An 18,514-nucleotide genomic window follows, 5' to 3' on the forward strand; every position below is an offset into this window, starting at 1 on the left:
AAATGTGAAAACCCACCCTATTAGGTGGAAATATCAACTTTTCAATATATGTTATGTCCATATTATTGCTAAAATAGTAAAAAAAAATTATTTTTATAATTTAATGCACATTTCTTTTTTTTTTTCATTAATTGGAACCTATTTCTAATGCTTATTATTCAATATGTCTCAAGCGCTCACATAGTTTTAAATATCTCATTCGATCAAATTTTAATAAAATAAATTTAATGAAAAATAATATTTACGGTGAGTTTAGATTTTATTTATAGAATACACATTATTTAAACCTATTTGTATAAATAATTAATTAATTTAATATAAAAATATAATTTACATTAATATTTATAACTTTTTATATTTTTTATTTAAAATTTAAATTTAAATATTTTTAAAAAATTTAAAATTTTTAAATAAAAATTATTAATAAAAAATATTTTTTATATAAATTATTAATTAAAAAATATATTAAGTTTTATTCAAATAATAATAATTAATTTCGGGTTGGAATAGTGCCAATTAATTTTTAATCGGATTCCATAACCTAATTGTATTTTTATTAGTTTAGGTACTTTTTTTAAATTTTTTTAGTAAATTTTAAAATTAATTTAAATGATAAAACTATCATCAAAATTATATCATTGTTTAAAAATTTTAATATTATTATATTTTTATATATATTCTTTAAGAGTTTTTTAATTAATTATAAAATAAATTAATTTGAATAATAAAATTATAATTTATTTTAAATAATAAAATTAATAATTACTTAAATAATTAAAGATTATTATAAACAATTTGAAGGTTAAGAGTATTATGGCAAATTCATTATTCTCAATTTTATATAGTATAGATTATAGTAAAAATAAATTTAAATTATTTTTTAATATTTTCTAAATTATATTTTTCAGATAATGGTTTTCATGATAATAACTCTAAAGTATACCTTAATGAGTTGGCTATATTAGAAAGAAGGAAAATCATCCTTACATCTTGTGCTCCCTCTTTGTAAACTCCGCTAACCTACTCTGTACTTATCCCACGCTACATTTTATAAGACCAAAAGAAATCTGTGCTCAAACTCGCATGCGCTCTCTGCTTCAGCACCCTCGCATCCTCCGCCCGCTATCTTCCCCTGTGAACTCTTCATCCTCGCCATTAGCATTTCTCATGGCGTATTCTCTTGCTCTCCCCTCTGTTTCTCTCAAAAACCTATCTTTTACTGCCTCCGATTCCCTCACTGGATGCCACAGGAATGGAATTCGTGGTTTTGGTGTCGAAAATCTGACTGGATCTAGATTGTTTATGAGTTTATCTGTTGGAACTCAAACCATTGGTGTTGTTGATGACTCATTGTTCGCCGATTACAAGGCTAACTTTGCTTTTCTATTTCCTGGTCAGGTCAGTACTTGCTAATGCCAATTTTCATGTATATACTGATATTTTTCTTCTAATCTACTTGTTTCACTTTTTTTTAGAAGTTAATGAAATTGAAGTGGCATGGGTTGAATTATGTTGATATTGCTTGTGAAGCAATTTTTTTCAGTTGTTGGAATAGAAGATATCATTGGGTTTGCTTAATTTGGTTAAATTGAAAAATCATGCTTGCGAATTTCTATTATTAGTTTTGCATACCTTCAGATGGGGTTGGATATTCGAATTCTTTGTTTGAAACTTGAAACGTTTATAAGCAATCAAAGATTCTCTTTTGTTTTCAGAATGCATGCTAGCTAAGGAACTTCATTGTAAGGCACTGGATGATAGGTTATACAAGGAGTAACAAAATGGGGGGGGGGGTGTTTCCTGCCTGTTCCCGACCTCATTTGCGACTGGAAATGAAAGAGATAAGAAGAACATTTCATATTTTAGTGCACGGGTAGAATTTGAAACGTCCCTCGGAATTGAAAGGGACAAGGGTCTTGCGTCTTAAATTCATATCAGTTGCCTTGCAAGCAATCAAGCTTGTACCCCTGCTTGGGTTTATCCTTGGGGGAGTTATTTGTTTGATGAATAATAGCTTTATTTACGTACAACTCAAAGGAACTTAAAAAACTTTACTCGTGCAATTGAAATTTAGCACAATTATGCTTTATGCAATGCTGCTTTGTCATTGAAATCATGCTATTGTATGTTTATTGTATTTATTTTTAAATTTTCATTTTTGCTCTCAATTCTGTTAGGGTGCACAAGCGGTTGGAATGGGAAAGGAGGCTCAAAGTGTTCCAGCTGCAGCTGACTTATTCCAGAAAGCGAATGATATATTGGGGTAAAATTTTTTATTTACTTAACATATTGCTCTTTAGTTGTGATTTCATGTTGCACTTCAACTAAAACTTCAGCCTAGAGTCTAATCCTCTCTTGTATATAATCTTCATGGGTGATATCATTGTAGCTGTTGCATGCAGGTATGATCTTCTAGAGCTCTGTACCAATGGTCCAAAAGAGAAGCTGGATTCGACTGTGATAAGCCAGGTACTGTCTGGTACAGACCTGCAACTTATGCCTTTTACTTAATTTTGATTTTAAGTGGAGACAAGCTTATGTACAACGCATATGATTTTGAAGAGGCTCAAATCCAAGGAAGAAATGGCAAATAATCTTCTAACATGTTATGATTCCTGTGTCAGTCTACCAATTAGCTTGAGCAGTTGATCTATCTATGAAACTTTCTTAAAACTGTTTTTTTCCCTCTTCTGTAAGCAAAGAAATCGTGTTATCTATAAACAAATAAAAAAAAATTGGTTTGCTTAATGATAATTACTAACTAAGTTTAGTTTGTTGTGTATACCAAATTAGAATTGTATTTTTATTAAATTAATTACTTGTTATTAATTTTATTACTGTTATTATTATTAATTACAAATTTGTATATGCATAGAAAAAGAATAAAGAACTCTAGCAAAGGTAAGTTTTTCCTTTTTATTTTATAGAAATAGTAAAAAAGATGGTTTTACCCCATCCTTTCTATATACAATTCCAATAACATAAATAGGTGCCAACAATTCGTTATGGAACAAAGGACTCACTTGAACTAGGATCAGTAACTAATACTAGTCAAATACACAGAATAGAAAATCGTAATAAAATGAAAAAGAATTGTATTTTGTATAAACTTCCCCCTGTTTTGTTGCTACTACATGAATCACTCGGTCATCTCTGCTATATATTGATTATGGCCTAGAGACCTCGAAAAATAGACAAAATCCATTTTCTTAGGAACACATACAAGATTCGTCACTGCAAAAAGGATAATGTTAAGCCCACCATTACCTATTTCATTTATTAACTATGTAAATTTCATTGTAATAGAACTAAAATACATATATGTTCCACCGAGACATAACTTGTAACTTGCTTTGCACTTGTCTTTCAGGCAGTTATCTACAATCCCTCATCTCTTTTCCTTTATATATTTTTTTTTTATGTTCACTTGCAGACCCTTTTTAGCCAATTGATCTTTAAGAGCATCTTTTATTATTTTTATCATACTTCATAGGTTCATTACTTAAAGTTATAGGTGAAAGAAATTATTTACTGTTTTTTGGAAAGATATTTCCAGTGCATGATATCTGATTTTTCCATTCTGCAGCCTGCTATTTATGTCACCAGCCTAGCTGCAGTTGAGGTGCTCCGAGTTCGTGATGGAGGCCAGCAGATAATTGATTCTGTTGATGTCACATGTGGTCTCAGCTTGGGGGAGTATACTGCACTAGCATTTGCTGGAGCTTTTAGGTGAGTATCTAACTAAATTTTAAAGTTCACAACTACTTTGATTAATTGAGTCTGTTAATGGGACCAGCTTTGAATATATGAATTTGCAAAATTTAGTTTTTAAGCTTGTTATCCCATTGGATCAATCTTCTTTTACGTTTAAATAATTTAGCGAGACAAGCATGTCTATTAGAGAACGGAAATCAACATGATTACTCAGTTATAATCTGGTTAAATTTGATTACCTCATTTGGTTCACCCTTAGGTTGCTTCTCAGGTCTCATGCTGACTATTTATACGCCAGCTTTGGTCAGTCAAACCTGATGTTCAGTTGGTGCATCATATTTTTTCTTTTCAAGTAGAAGTTGAATATGCCACATAAACAGCATATGGTCGAATGATCCCGTCTTTTTTGTGTAACCATTTTTTCTTACTTGGTGTCTCCTTTCCTTCTTCTTTTTCTTTCTTGTTTTCTTTTCTTTTTTTTTTTTTTTTTTTTTTTTTTTTGATATTATTGTTAGCTTTGAGGATGGACTCAAGCTGGTCAAACTGAGGGGTGAAGCCATGCAGGTAAATTATCAATAGCTGGTTAACGGATGGAAATCTATCATGGTATTTTGCAGTTTCTGACGTTCCATAGTAATTAATTTTTTTATGAAACTGCCTTCAGGAAGCTGCTGATGCTGCAAAAAGTGCCATGGTCAGTGTAATTGGACTGGACTCTGACAAAGTGCAACAGTTGTGTGATGCAGCCAATCAAGACGTTGATGAAGCCAATAAAGTTCAGATTGCAAATTACCTATGTCCTGTGAGGTTCTTTGGCACCCAGCTCTATTAGTATTTGCATGTACTGACACAGAGGTTTAACAAATTTTACTTCTGTAGGGAAATTATGCTGTATCTGGAGGTGTGAAGGGAGTGGAAGCAGTAGAAGCCAAGGCAAAGTCATTTAAAGCTCGAATGACGGTAATTCTCTCCTAATTTTTATACATATATCTATATGTATATATATTCAATATAACTACCAATAACATTATATTCCATTTATCTAGGTGCGACTAGCTGTTGCTGGTGCCTTCCATACAAGTTTCATGGAACCAGCTGTATCGAGATTGGAAGCTGCATTGGCAGCAACAGCCATTAAACCTCCAAGAATACCAGTTATATCCAATGTTGATGCTCATCCGCATGCAGATCCTGCCACAATCAAAAAGATATTAGCACGCCAGGTAAGCTACTCAAGAACTTCTCTCTCTCCATTAAGATAACTGAATTATTTATTGAATCCAAAATTTAAAATTGTAGGTGACTTCTCCTGTTCAATGGGAAACAACAGTCAAGACCCTTTTAACCAAAGGGCTGAAGAAGGGTTATGAATTAGGACCTGGAAAGGTATAATGTGTTCTTGATGCTTGAATTGGAAATGTAGAGCAGCAATAAGTTCGTTCATTCTATTGCTCAAAGTTTATATGGAATTATTTTGTCAGGTTATTGCTGGCATTGTCAAGAGAATGGACAAAGGTGCTGAAATTGAGAATGTTGGTGCTTGAGGGGGTAGCCTGAAGTGTGCCTGAGGCCTGAAATCGGGAACCATATGTTGTTGAATGCAGCAGCTTTATCATATATGGTGCATAGGGAGCAAAGACATTTGGAGCTTAATTTATAAAAATCAGCACATCAGGAGTTAGATTATTAGCACGCCTGTCGTCTGAAATAATACTAGTTGTATCTGTAGAGTCTTCTTCTCTATGAGCATTTGGAATTAGATAAGAGCAATTTTGTGAACTTTCATTGAATAGAACTTTTCATTTATCAATTTCTTTTTTGACGGGACCTTTTATTTTACAATTTATCGTATTTTCATATGGATAATCAATTTTGCTCTGCGCAAGTAGCGTAGGGAGCTGTCTATTTCTTTCTTTTTCTTTTTCTTTTTCTTTTTTATTTTGGGTTGAACTGCAAATGATATGCATCAAACCTGCCCTATGGGCATCAAAAAACAAGAAAGCAGAGAGCTCTTGGGATGGCTCTCATCCAGCAACAATCTAAAACCCCAGTGCTTGCATGTTTAGTACAAAGTCTTCTTCTCTATGAATAATGTTAGTTGCTTGCATTTTGAGAGCTACTTTCATGGCTTTCAAATGAGAAAAGGCTTCTCCTCATAGAGGTGGCATCCACAAGGCTACCTTGGAAATTTCTGACACCTGCTGTCCACTTCATCATGCTCAACTTCAAACCCAATGGGGAATCTCTCTGCAACTTGTAAGCAGGTTTTGTCAGTTAGTGCAAATTTTTTAATAGTATCCCTTAAAGGGACGGAAGTAGGAGGAAATGCGAATTTTTGGCCTCTCAACCCTTTTAAAAATGTTGATTAATAAATATATAATAAAAATAATTTATTTTAGGTGTTAAGTCTTTTGAAATATGCAATTTAAAATATTAACGTTTTAATTTTTTTTTAAAAAAATATTATGGTATTCTTTTAATATATAATTTTTTAAATCATATCCAAAAGAATTTTCAGATCTTGTCTCCGTTTGCTACGATGGGTTTAAGTATTGAGTCTATTTTTTAAATACAAAAGCGTTAGCCGAGAAAAGGCGTTTGGACTTTTAACTACATCTCCCCAATGGCAAGCACAGCCGTAGAATATGGCTATATTCAATATTATCCTTATACTAGACATGCGGGCATTAATTCTTTTTTTATATTATTATTATATTTCTTTTTATAAATTCACTCCGATTATTAGGAAGACTAAATATATATTTCAAATTTAAAATTATTAATCGAAAAAAAATAAATTATAATATTTTATTTTATTTTTAAAATTTACAATAATATAAAAAAATTCACATAATAAAATATTTAATTTTATTGATATATCTTATTTTATATATTGATTAAATATGTAACTTATTACCTGCTGACAAATAAGATAATTGTGGAAGAGAATTAGAAATTCAACGAATAGACATGATTTCTAATTTTAAAATAAAAAATTTAAAAATTTCATATATTAATCGAGTATAAATTCATGCATCATCAAACTTAATTATATTAAAAAAATTAAAGATTTTAGCACTTACTATCATATATTATTAATTTTGAATAACATATTCTGTTTAAGGAATCATATTCTTTTAAAAAAAATTCATTAAGCTCCAACATTGATGGATGCGGTGGTGGTGATGGCAGTAGTAATGGTGGGAAGGAAAAGAATCACCTGATTTATCATATTACCTTTTTAAGTATATCACTTTCTTGAGTGATAAAATCTAGTATATCAATTATGTTAAACAAACACTATTTTATAATAGCATGAAAAGTTTCACAACAATTATAGTCTAAATATATTTCACTGTCGATGAAGAATGGAATGATCTCCCCAGAATATACGTCAAATTTCTATTTATCCATATCTATCCAAGATAGTTGAGTTGCCTAGTGAAGTTGTGCAGTTATACATCCCATACTAAATGTTAAGAGAACAATAAAAAAGAAAAGTTTCAAAATACGAGTCATTTAAAAATTGAAAAGAGAGAATTACTTGACGAAATATATAATTAGATGTATGAAAGTTAGATTTTTATAGAAATTGAAAAAAATTAAAATTATCACCATCATTAATATAATAAATTATAGTAATTCAGGTTTAGTATTAGAAACATTATTTTACGTTTTATTATATTTTAATTATGTATATCTATTTATTTGTTGTAATTATTTGAATTGAATAAAATTTAAGTTTGATAATATTTTATGCAATTAGTTCTTTTAATATTTTAATTATTTTATAATTTATTACCATTAATATTTTTTATAATAATTCTAATCGACTATATATATTTATTGTATATAATTATTCACATTAAAGGGAAAATATATATATAGCATTTGTTAGATTATATTAGATATGATTTTAAAAAATTATTAACTCAATAAATAATGTTTCTAACACACTATTATCTAAACACTATTATGAGATAATAAAAACTTCTTACATAATTTTTTTTGTTATGGAATAGTATATATATATATATATATATATATATTTTATAGATATAAGTAATTTTATTCAAAACTCAAATAAGTTCAATTTAAAATTTAAGACCAACGAAGTCTCTATACTTTTGTTCGGGATAAAAGAAGTCCTAATATAATATAATATAATTTTTATAATAAAATATTACTTGTTAATAATAAAATATTATTTTTTATAATTTAAAATATTAAAATTTAGTATTTTAATTAACATAAAAATTTAAAAATATATAAATATAATAAATAATTTTTAAAATTATAAAAATAAGTTTTATCATATAAAAAATATTTTTATTATAAAAAAAATATTATTAAAAAATAATATTGTATTAGATGAAGGCTTATTTGGTTCTTGAGTAATAATACATAGACTTAATTGGTTCAAAATTTTGAATTGAATTTATTTTGCCCTTGAGTAAAAGTATATGGGTTTAATTGGACTTATATCCTTTATTTTATTATCTGTTGGATCTAAGTATTCTAATCCTTATTTCGATGACTAATAAACAATTAGTGTGCTACTAATTTATCTTTAGAAGTGTTTGTGTTAATTCGTAGACCCTAATTTAAATAAATAGAATTACTTCATTTTCAAATATGAAAAGTGTCAAGATTAGAAGTATACCACAAGAAAGAGACCAAAATGTAAATATTAGTTTATGCACTGTAAATTTTAATTTATTAATTGTGTTGGCTCACGTTTATTTTTCAAATTCTCAAATATATAAATATGGCCAATTTTTGAGAAGTTATTTTTAAGGACCAAAATGAAATTTGACATATAGAGATTTTTTTAAGATACTTTCCTATCAAATAAGAAATTTTAAATTATAAGTTACAATAATTCAAATTGAATGAAAATTGAAAGTTTGTAACTTAAAATTTTGCCCTATAACTCTTTGAGGGACCAAAATAAAATTTGACATATGGAGCCTTTTTGAAGATATTTTTCTATCAAACGAGAGATTTCAAGTTATAGGTTATAACAATTCAAATAAAATAAATTGAAAGTTTGTAACTTAAGTTTTTGCCTTATAACTCTTTGAGAGATCAAAATGAAAATTTTTAAATTGAGTGCTTTTAATTTTTTTTTTTATCAAAGTAAAAGATATTAAAATATATATTATAAAGATTTAAACTTTCACATACTAAAACCTACGAATAGAAATAGATCAACTATTATATTTAAATTGTATCATACCAAAGTTAGAGTAATTAGTTTCAGGGGAGGTGCTAGTTTATCCATAGCCGTTTGATATACAATTCGCCTATAGGTAGAGCACTAAAAATTGTGTTTAGAGATTCAACTTGCATTTCATATAGAGTTATATATACAAAGATAAAAATAAAATAAGAATGACCAGTAATAATATTTTAATATCTTTAACCTGTAATAACTAAATTATAGAAAATCCAAATAAGAAAACAAACATATCTTAAAATAAAGTATCTAATGTGATAAGCAGGTCGGAATCAAATTATTTTCGGGAGGTGCTTAAGGGTTTCTCGACATGTTAGCTTGAGGTACTTATTAAAACCGACGTGCTTACCTAAATGAAATGAACTTCTAAATGTTAAAAGTATAAGTTTAGTAGATCAATCTATGAAACTTCTAAATGTTAAAAGTGTAAGTTTAGTAGGTCAATTTATGAATATTGAAAGTTTAAAAAACTAAATTGAAACATGTGGAAAAGTTTAGTAGGTTAAAGTGTGAATATGAAAAGTTTAAAAGTAAATTTCAAATTTGATCTTCCATCTTTTTTTACTTTTTTACCTAAACCTATCATGTGTCACCTAGCTATACATAAAGACATGACTAAGCATGAAAGAAAAAGTTGTCTTTCATTTTCTCCATGCTTGCCGTACCTACACCAAAAAGAAAGGGAAAATTATTTTGCCTTCTTATCTTCCATTTCCACCATATTTCTCCATAAAGATAAAATTTTCATCCATACAAAATCCTTTCATAAGTAAAATAACCAGCAAAGGAATCATAGAAAAGGAGAGAAGTTTAGGTGCTTAAGTGGTAAGTGATAGAAATTGAAAATTAAGTTATTCAAACATATTCTTTAATATTTTCAATCAATTATATGTTGTTAAATAAATTAAAACTCTTGTTTTTTAATTTTTTGTAAAGAACAAATTCGAAAGGAGAAAGGTATGTCAAAGGAGAAAGGTAAGGAAAAAGAGTAACTAAGGTATATCTAAAGATTTTGAAAAGAATTATGAAAAAGGTTTGATGATTGTATGAAGTTCTGTTTTTCCTTTGATTTTCTCATGAATATATAAAATTAGGGATTAGTTTTAATTGCTAGAAATGTTCTTTTGATTGTATGAATTTGTAATATGAATGTTGAAATGATGATTGGAAGGCTTAAATCAAATAGATACAACATGGGAGCTAAAAACACAAAACTGGCAGAATAGGTTTCAATAGGACAACCTGTGTTAGAAGACTCATAACTTATTGTATAATTATTGAAATTAAGCCTAATATGTACCAAATTAAAGTTAAGATAAAAAGCTAAAACTTTCCTAAAGTGACCAAATTCTAAATCTATAGCTAATTATATGTAAATTGCTAGTAAATCTAAATTGGTCATAAAAAATTGTGCATCCGAAATAGTCTGCATTTCTTAGACCATAACCAATTATTTACTTATTGAAATGAATTAAGACGAGTGCCAAATGAACTATGAGAAGTATACCTAAAACTTTGTACAAGAAAGTTAAGCTTTAATCTATATGCAAATGTATGCATACGATATGTTTTGTTAGATTAAAAACAAATACTAAAACTGTACTGGTTAGAACCTGATTGGGTAGCTTGCAAAAAAAAATTCATAATTTAAGTTAGGAAGGTCAGAATTAGATGTAATATATCTTGTTAGAAAGCTAAGATATAAATATCCAAAATTCATGAGAAATGTGAGTCTAATTATGTCCATAAAATACTTAAAAATGTGACATAATCTCAAGCAAAAACAAACCTAAATCTAAATGTTGACCTAAAAGGGATTGACATGTTAGCTTTGCGGCCAAATTACGCACGTGCTAACTTGACATGCCTGCTTTATGCACGTGCTAGCTTAATGGACTAAAACTTTACACACATGTTCTTGATGAAATAGTAATATGTTCATGACTGAATATGGTCTATTACACACATATGTATGCTCTTAAGGACTCTTTTTATCGACGTGTTTTCTTATTAATAAATAGTTCGACATATTTGCATCTAAATGAATAATTTTAGTACAAATAAATAATTAACAAGTAAATATGCATTCTTGGCCCTAGTAAACCTCGGTAGGAGTTAAAGATAGAATAAGGGTATGGCATGCCATATACAGTTTAGCAGTGCTGCGCCCTAATGGGCTACATGATATTATATTTTTGACACACTATATGTCATACATTTTCTCGGCTTTTAAGCCATATAGGCACAGCATTCGGCTCCCAGGCCATACAGTTTGACACTTTGTGCTATACAGAACAGTTTTTCCTTATCTAGCTAGTTGATCCTGCGAAGAGTCTATAGGGGCTAAGATTTAATTATATGACTTGTTAATACTTTATAAACATGCACATAAGATAGTTATCAAAACATGAATGACCTTATAGTTATAAAATTGCATGACTTAATTTGTCCACTTTTCACCCATTGACACATAAAATTTTCACTCGTTTTATAAAATGATTTCGTTGTAACTGTCATGAATATTTTTATTTATACTTGAATGAATATATATTGTTATTCACTCATTGGGTATAAGTTCAGCGCATTGGACTTTTCCATGCGCAGGTAATAGATAAAGGAAACAACAATCAAGAGGTCTGGTTCTGCATCAGCACAAAAATATCATCATAACCAGTTATTCACAATTTTTGTACAAGAGGTAATTTATGTTTGGCATGTACATTAGTAGTCTACCAATAGTCTGTAAATGAGTGTTAAAAATAGTACGAATATAAATAAATGTGTTTACTATTTTAAGTTATTATGTTTTATTTATGGATTTAATAATGTAAAATAAGCAAATATCAAGATTTTATGACTATTTTCCATAGGGATAATTGCTGATAAGTAAGGGGAACTCTTGCAGTTTCTCCCTTTAAAATTATTTTGTGATTTAACATGTATTTAAACAAACTAAATAACAATTTATAATGTAAAAACTAACTTAAGTCCACATATATAATTGCATATAGTATAGTATGTAGCATCCTTTACTGAGTTATTTTATAGACGGGTAAGGGGAATTACATAAACGGATTGAAAATCTGAGTTTTATAGCCTAATTATACTTTTTTAAATTTAATAAAATATTTTTGTGCCCCATAAAATCAATATTAGGCTGCCAAAAATAAAAGTAGAGGTAAAACTTCCAATATGCGGCCATCGAACATTGGAACTTTAGGCCGCCGAAAGTCTATTTTCAAGAAATTGTGTTGCGTTTACTATTTTAAGTTATTATATTCTATTTATGGATTTAATAATGTGAAATAATTAAATATTGAGATTTTATGACTATTTTCCATAGGGATAATTGCTTATAAGCAATGGGAACTCTTGCAGTTTCTCCCTTTAAAATTGTTTTGTGATTTAACATGCATTTAAACAAACTAAATAACAATTTATAATGTAAAAGCTAACTTAAGTCCATATATATAATTGCATATAGTATAATATGTGGCATCCTTTACTGAGCTATTTTATAGACGGGTAAGGAGTGTTGCATAAACGGATTGAAAATCTGAGTTTTATAGCCTAATTGTGCTTTTTTAAATTTAATGAAATATTTTTGTGCCCCATAAAGTCAATATTAGGCTGCCGAAAATAAAAGTAGAGGCAAAACTTCCAATGTGCGACACCGAACATTGGAACTTTAAGCTGCTGAAAGTCTATTTTCAAGAAATTGTGTTTTCACCTCCAAAAGTTCGGTTGCCGAACTTTAACCCTAAACAGCTGAATCTAAGTTTTTCTGAGCACGAAATAATGACTATTTTAGTATACAAACAATTCTATTTGCATTTAATGCATCTCCAACTGCTATGTTTATGTTAAAACTATAAATATAATGTGTTTTTTATTTGAAAAAACTTACAATAACCATCTAAGCACACATTTATTGAGATTCAAGTTTTTCACACTCTTTTTCTCTCTAAACTTTAAGCCATAGTATTAATTTCTTGAAAGCTAGTTTGAGTTGTAATTGGTTTGTCTTTTGAGATTGAGTGAAGGTTGTTGAGTGAATTTATTGCGTAGAGTATGATTTTGAGCTAAGGATTGCTCTTGTGAGAAAAGGAGGATTGTAAAGAGTAAGAGTTTTACTCTAGAATTGTAAGGGGTTTTAATCTTCACTCAAATAAGATTTGATAGTGGACCAGGAGGGTTTGGAGGAGAGTACGTAGGCTTGGTATAGCTGAATCTCTATAAATAATTGTGTTTATTATCACTCTACCTTTCTTTCTAATCCCTTAATTTGTTTTTTTAGCCTTTAATTTTTTATAAATCCAATTCACCCCCCTCTAGGGTTGTTTCAAGGGACAACAAGTGGTATTAGAGCTAGTCTTCTTTTCTAAAAGATTTAATCATCTTGGAATAAAGATCAAATGGCAACCCTCAATGCTAAAAAAGGTTAATCGATTGTGAGACCACCCTTCTTTGATGGGAATGGCTTTCTATATTGAAAAAATAGAATATAATATTTTCTCAAATCGGAAGGAGTTGATTTGTGGGATATTGTAGAGAATGATTCTTTCTTTCCAATAAAAGTGGTAGAGGGAAAGCAATAACAAAAATCTAAGAGCGAATGGAGTGAACTAGAGAAGAAAAGAGTAGCATTTAATGATAAAGTCATTCATATTTTATTTTGTGCTCTTAGTAGAAGTGAGTAAAACAAAGTATACATGGAGTCTAGTGCCAAGGAGATTGAGAATGCTTTGGTTGTCACTCATGAAGGTACCAATCAAGTTAAAGAAAACAAAATGAAATCCCTCATTTACCAATATGAGTTGTTCAAAATGAAATCCGATGAAACTATTAACCAAATGTATGATAGGTTTATTGAGATTATTGGAGGGATGAAATCTTTTGGGAAGACATTCACAAATAAGGAATTGGTGAAGAAAATTCTTAATGTCTATCTAAGGAATGACTACCAAAGGTGACCTCCTTAAATGACTACCAAAGGTGATCTCCTTAAAGGATGCTAAAAACTTGAGTAAGGTACAATTGGATGAAATTTTGGAAAATCTCATTGATTATGAGATGACTCTAAAGAGAGAGTAAGTGGAGAAACCTAGCAAAGTGAAAAAGAACATTGCTCTAAGGGTATCCTTCGAAGACACTAGTGTGGAAGAAGAGGAGCTAAATGAAGAAGAGCTAAATGAAGAATAGTTAGTCTTGGTGACTAGGAGGATAAAAAAAGTTGCTCTTTCAAAATAAAAAGTTCATTCCAAAAAAGAGTTTTAGAAAGGAAAAAGGTGAATTAAGTAAAAAGAAAGTGGTTATTTATTATGAGTACAAATAAACTGAGTCACTATAAAGTAGATTGTCCTAAGTTGAAGAATCCCATCAAAAAGTGATGTTCCGCATCAAAAAGTTCAAGAAGAATGCTTTCAAAACAACATGGGATGAGTCACGTAACATCAAAGAGGAGGGCGTTGGTGATGAAGTTGTCAACATGTGCTTCATGGATTTAGAGGAAAGTTCCAATGAGGTGACTACACTTGACGATATTACTATATGTGATGATATTGTTGAATTTTCATATGATGAACTTATTAGTGCTTTAAAAATGATGAATAATAAACTTGAAAAGAGTCATAAGAAAAATAAAATTTTGAAAAGTGAGTTAGTTAGCTTAAAATATAAAGGTGAGGACTCACCTAAGGAATCATTACCCTCAATGATCATTTAAAAAAATCTTTAGATGAGCTCTCATTAAAAAATAAAAATTTGAAAAATGAAATCCTTGAGTTGAAAATTTCTCTTTCAAAATTTTTAAAAGGTAAGGACAAATTTGATGAAATATTAGACTCTCAAAGGTCTCCTAGTATCAAGTGTGACCTTGGCTATGATAAATTAACTCAAGTAAGTCATTCTAAAACTATTTTTGTAAAAACTACTAACTTGAATGAACCTAAGGTGTCCAGTTCTAATGAAAATATACCTAAAACTTCTAGTAGTAATGTATCTAAAAAGAATACACATGTACGTCAATCCACTAGTCACAATGTTCATATAAGACATACATCTAGGCAATTTGCATATAAAAGAAATGATCATTATATAGCACATATTTTTAGTTCACATAATCATCACACTCATCATACCTCTTGCTCACATGCTTATAATGGACAAAGGAGAAATGGCTACGTGAGAACACAAGCACACTCATTCACCTATGGATCTAGAATAAGAAGGTTCAATGGTCATTGTCATTATTGTGGTAAGTTTGATCACACCAACTATAGGTGTACTATTAGAAAAGTACATATTGGATACGAAAATATATGAAAATCAGAAAATGAAATGACTAACTCCCAAGGATCCAAGTACATTTGGGTACCTAAAGTTGTTTAAATCTTTTTTTGTAAGTGTGTTTGAAATCCTTAAATCTTGAAAGCAAATGGTATTTAGATAGTGGATGTTCAAGGCACATGACCGAAAATTCAAGTCACTTTATCTCTCTTGAAAAGAAGGATGGTAGTTGACAAATAACTTTTGGAGACAATGGAAAAGGTAAAATTGTGGGAATAGGTAAGGTTGGTAAGGAAAACTCTTCTATTCTTGATAAAGTTCTCTTAGTTGATGGTTTAAAGCATAATTTGTTAAGTGTAAGTCAATTATATAGTAAAGGTTATAGAGTTATCTTTTAACCAAAATCATGCTTTGTCACTAGAATGTCAGATAATAAAATATTATTTATTAGTAAAAGAGTTGAAAATATTTGTGTTATTAATTTACAAGCTATGTCTAACCAAGATATGAAGTGTTTTATTTTCATAAGTGATAATTTTTGAGTTTGGCATAGAAGACTCTCTCATGCTAGCATGGATCTTTTAAAAAATTTGAGTAAGGATGAGCTAGTTGATGGTCTTCTAAAGTTCAGATTTAAAAAGGACAAAGTGTGTGATGCTTGTCAAATCGATAAGCAAGTTAAAAGCTCTTTTAAATCCATTATCAAGGTAATCACTTCTAAACCTCTACAACTTTTGCATATGGATTTGTTTGGTTCAACTAGAGTAGCTAGTCTTGGTGGCATGCATTATGATTTTGTCATAGTAGATGACTACTCTATGTATACTTGGATTATGTTCCTTGCTCATAAGGATGATTGTTTTGATACTTTTAAAAGTTTTACAAAGAAAGTTCAAAATGAAAAAGGTTTTCAAATTTCTTCAATAAGGAGTGATCATGGTAGAGAATTTAAAAATGAGAAATTTAAAATTTTTGTAATAAATTAGGAATCACTCATAATTTTTCATCTCCTAGGACTCCCCAACAAAATGATGTTATTGAAAGAAAAAATAAAACTCGTTTAGATATGGGGAGGACTATGTTAAGAGAATATAATCTACTTACTTATTTTTGAGCGGAAGCCATTAATACAGCTTGTTATATTTCAAATTGAGTTTTAATTAGACATTTTTTAAATAAAACCACTTATGAGCTTTAGAATGGAAGAAAAGCTAGAGCTAGTTATTTTAGAGTTTTTTATTGTAAATACTTTATCTTAAACAATAAGGATAATTTGTATAAATTTGATTCTAAAATCAATGAAGGTATCTTTTTAGGATACTCTATATCTAATAAATCTTATAGAATATTCAATAAGAGAACTTTGATAGTTGAAGAGTCAATGCATGTTTTTTTATGAATCTAATCCCTTTGCTCCTAGAAAGAAGATGGTTTATGATGATGATCTTGTAGGTAACCTTGATGAGTTTACTATTGAAGATCCTCAACTTCATGGAGAACAAAGTAAACCTAAAGAGGATTCTATAGAGGCAAAGGAAGATAAGATTGGACTCCAAGAGCAATAAATGCAACTTACACAAAGCCAAGGGGTTCAACATTACTTGCTAAAGGATTGGACTTACAAATGTTAGTGTATTTGTCCTAGACCATTATCTTAGACCTTTTTGTATGTTATTTTGGTTATTAATAAAAGAGGTTTTTACTATCATTATTATTTGTTTTCATATTAAATAATAATAATTAATATCCCTGGTTACTTATTATTATGTTGATAATAATAAAATATAATTAGTATGGTTATTGATTGATAATCATGAGATGATTATGTATATGTTGATATAATTCAATAATCATAGATACTTGTTAGATAACAAAGTATTGGATGGACCCGCACTGAGATCACTACATGGGTTATTGTCATAAGTGAATCTCAAAGTAGTTATGTCTTAATCCTTTGACTTGAGATTGTCATAGTTTCCAACATAAGGACTGTTATGTTTTGATATAACCAAACATTGTCTTTAATCGAACAATCATAAAGATTATGATTGAGCATAACAGAAATTATGTAGAGAAAATTGAACAATCAAGATAGAATTTGTCCCTCTCTTTGAGAGAGATATCTTCTGGGCCCTTCGATAAGTGAGACTGAGAAATGCATGGCCGTGCTCAAATGAATTGATAGTGTGATCAATATTATTTGATTTTATCAGTCTACTTAGAGATCGAGAAATCATAAGTTTGAACATTATAAGTTTGACATTGACCATGACTTATGTTCAAACTAGATATCGTGTGACAAAGGGATTAATACATGTTCTATTTATTAGGCTTTATCGGACTATCGATCCTCATATTAATTGGGTAGTCATAATGTCTTGCTAGAGACAGCTTATGATTTATAGGCCTTGTGGGACTGGGCCTATTGCCAATTAATGTGAGCCTATTGGGTCACACACAAAAGAAAGTTGTTGATTACTATGTCATATTAATGGGCTAAAAGCCCAAAGCCCATTAATATAATTAATAATAATAAAGTGTTATTATTATTAATATTAATTATTTATTATTATAAGGTAATAATATTTAAAAGGATCTACAGTTTATCTATAACTGTTACAGATAAAGGACTCTATCACATAAGATATTTGAGTATCTGTGAGATTGTGATAGTTGGTTATGAACACAACTCTATCACATAAGATATTTGAGTATCTGCGAGATCGTGATAGTTGGTTATGAACACAACTCTTTCACGAAAAGAGTTGTGGGAAAATAAAAGACTAAAAATGAATAAAAACCGCTTCTGCGAAGTGGAAGTAACTTTTTTTGAGAATTCGATTTTGAGTTGCAGATTGGGAGCACATAGTTTATCCATCTTGAGAGAGCTAGCACTCTAGAAGGATAGAAGACGTTCGTATGAATACCATAGAGGGTGTTCGTTGAAAAAGCAACACCATCAGTCCGCAATAATATCTTCTCATCGAGTTTAACAGGTTAGTCTCATATCATTCTCTTCGAAATAAACGAAGTACACGGATCCCGGGAAGGAAAATAGAGATTTTTAATTTTTTCGCTGCGTGTTTGGGTTGCAGTAATCTCTGGATTTCTTAACAATAAGAAGGATCATCTCAAGGACTAAATAATTGGTGATACATCACAAAGGAGTAACAACTAGATCCTCTATTAGACATGTATGTAATAACACTGTATTCATATCTCATATAGAACCTAAGTCCATATATGAGACTATTAATGATGAAAGTTGGGTTC

At 29.5% G+C, this 18,514-nt stretch overlaps 1 protein-coding gene across 1 annotated transcript; it reads left to right on the forward strand.

Moving 5' to 3' along the window:
* The first annotated feature begins 990 nt into the window (after nucleotides 1-990).
* Nucleotides 991-5,536, forward strand: LOC110606257 (malonyl CoA-acyl carrier protein transacylase). Its single transcript, XM_043953645.1, has 10 exons — nucleotides 991-1,398; nucleotides 2,178-2,263; nucleotides 2,403-2,469; nucleotides 3,587-3,729; nucleotides 4,230-4,278; nucleotides 4,379-4,516; nucleotides 4,594-4,674; nucleotides 4,761-4,937; nucleotides 5,014-5,100; nucleotides 5,196-5,536. The coding sequence occupies exons 1-10, from the start codon at nucleotides 1,084-1,086 to the stop codon at nucleotides 5,256-5,258; spliced, it is 1,206 nt and encodes a 401-aa protein (XP_043809580.1). The 5' UTR covers nucleotides 991-1,083; the 3' UTR covers nucleotides 5,259-5,536.
* The last annotated feature ends 12,978 nt before the right edge of the window (nucleotides 5,537-18,514 follow it).

The sequence above is a fragment of the Manihot esculenta genome, chromosome 18 (genome assembly GCF_001659605.2).
Source record: "Manihot esculenta cultivar AM560-2 chromosome 18, M.esculenta_v8, whole genome shotgun sequence".
In the NCBI taxonomy this organism is placed as follows: Eukaryota; Viridiplantae; Streptophyta; class Magnoliopsida; order Malpighiales; family Euphorbiaceae; genus Manihot; species Manihot esculenta.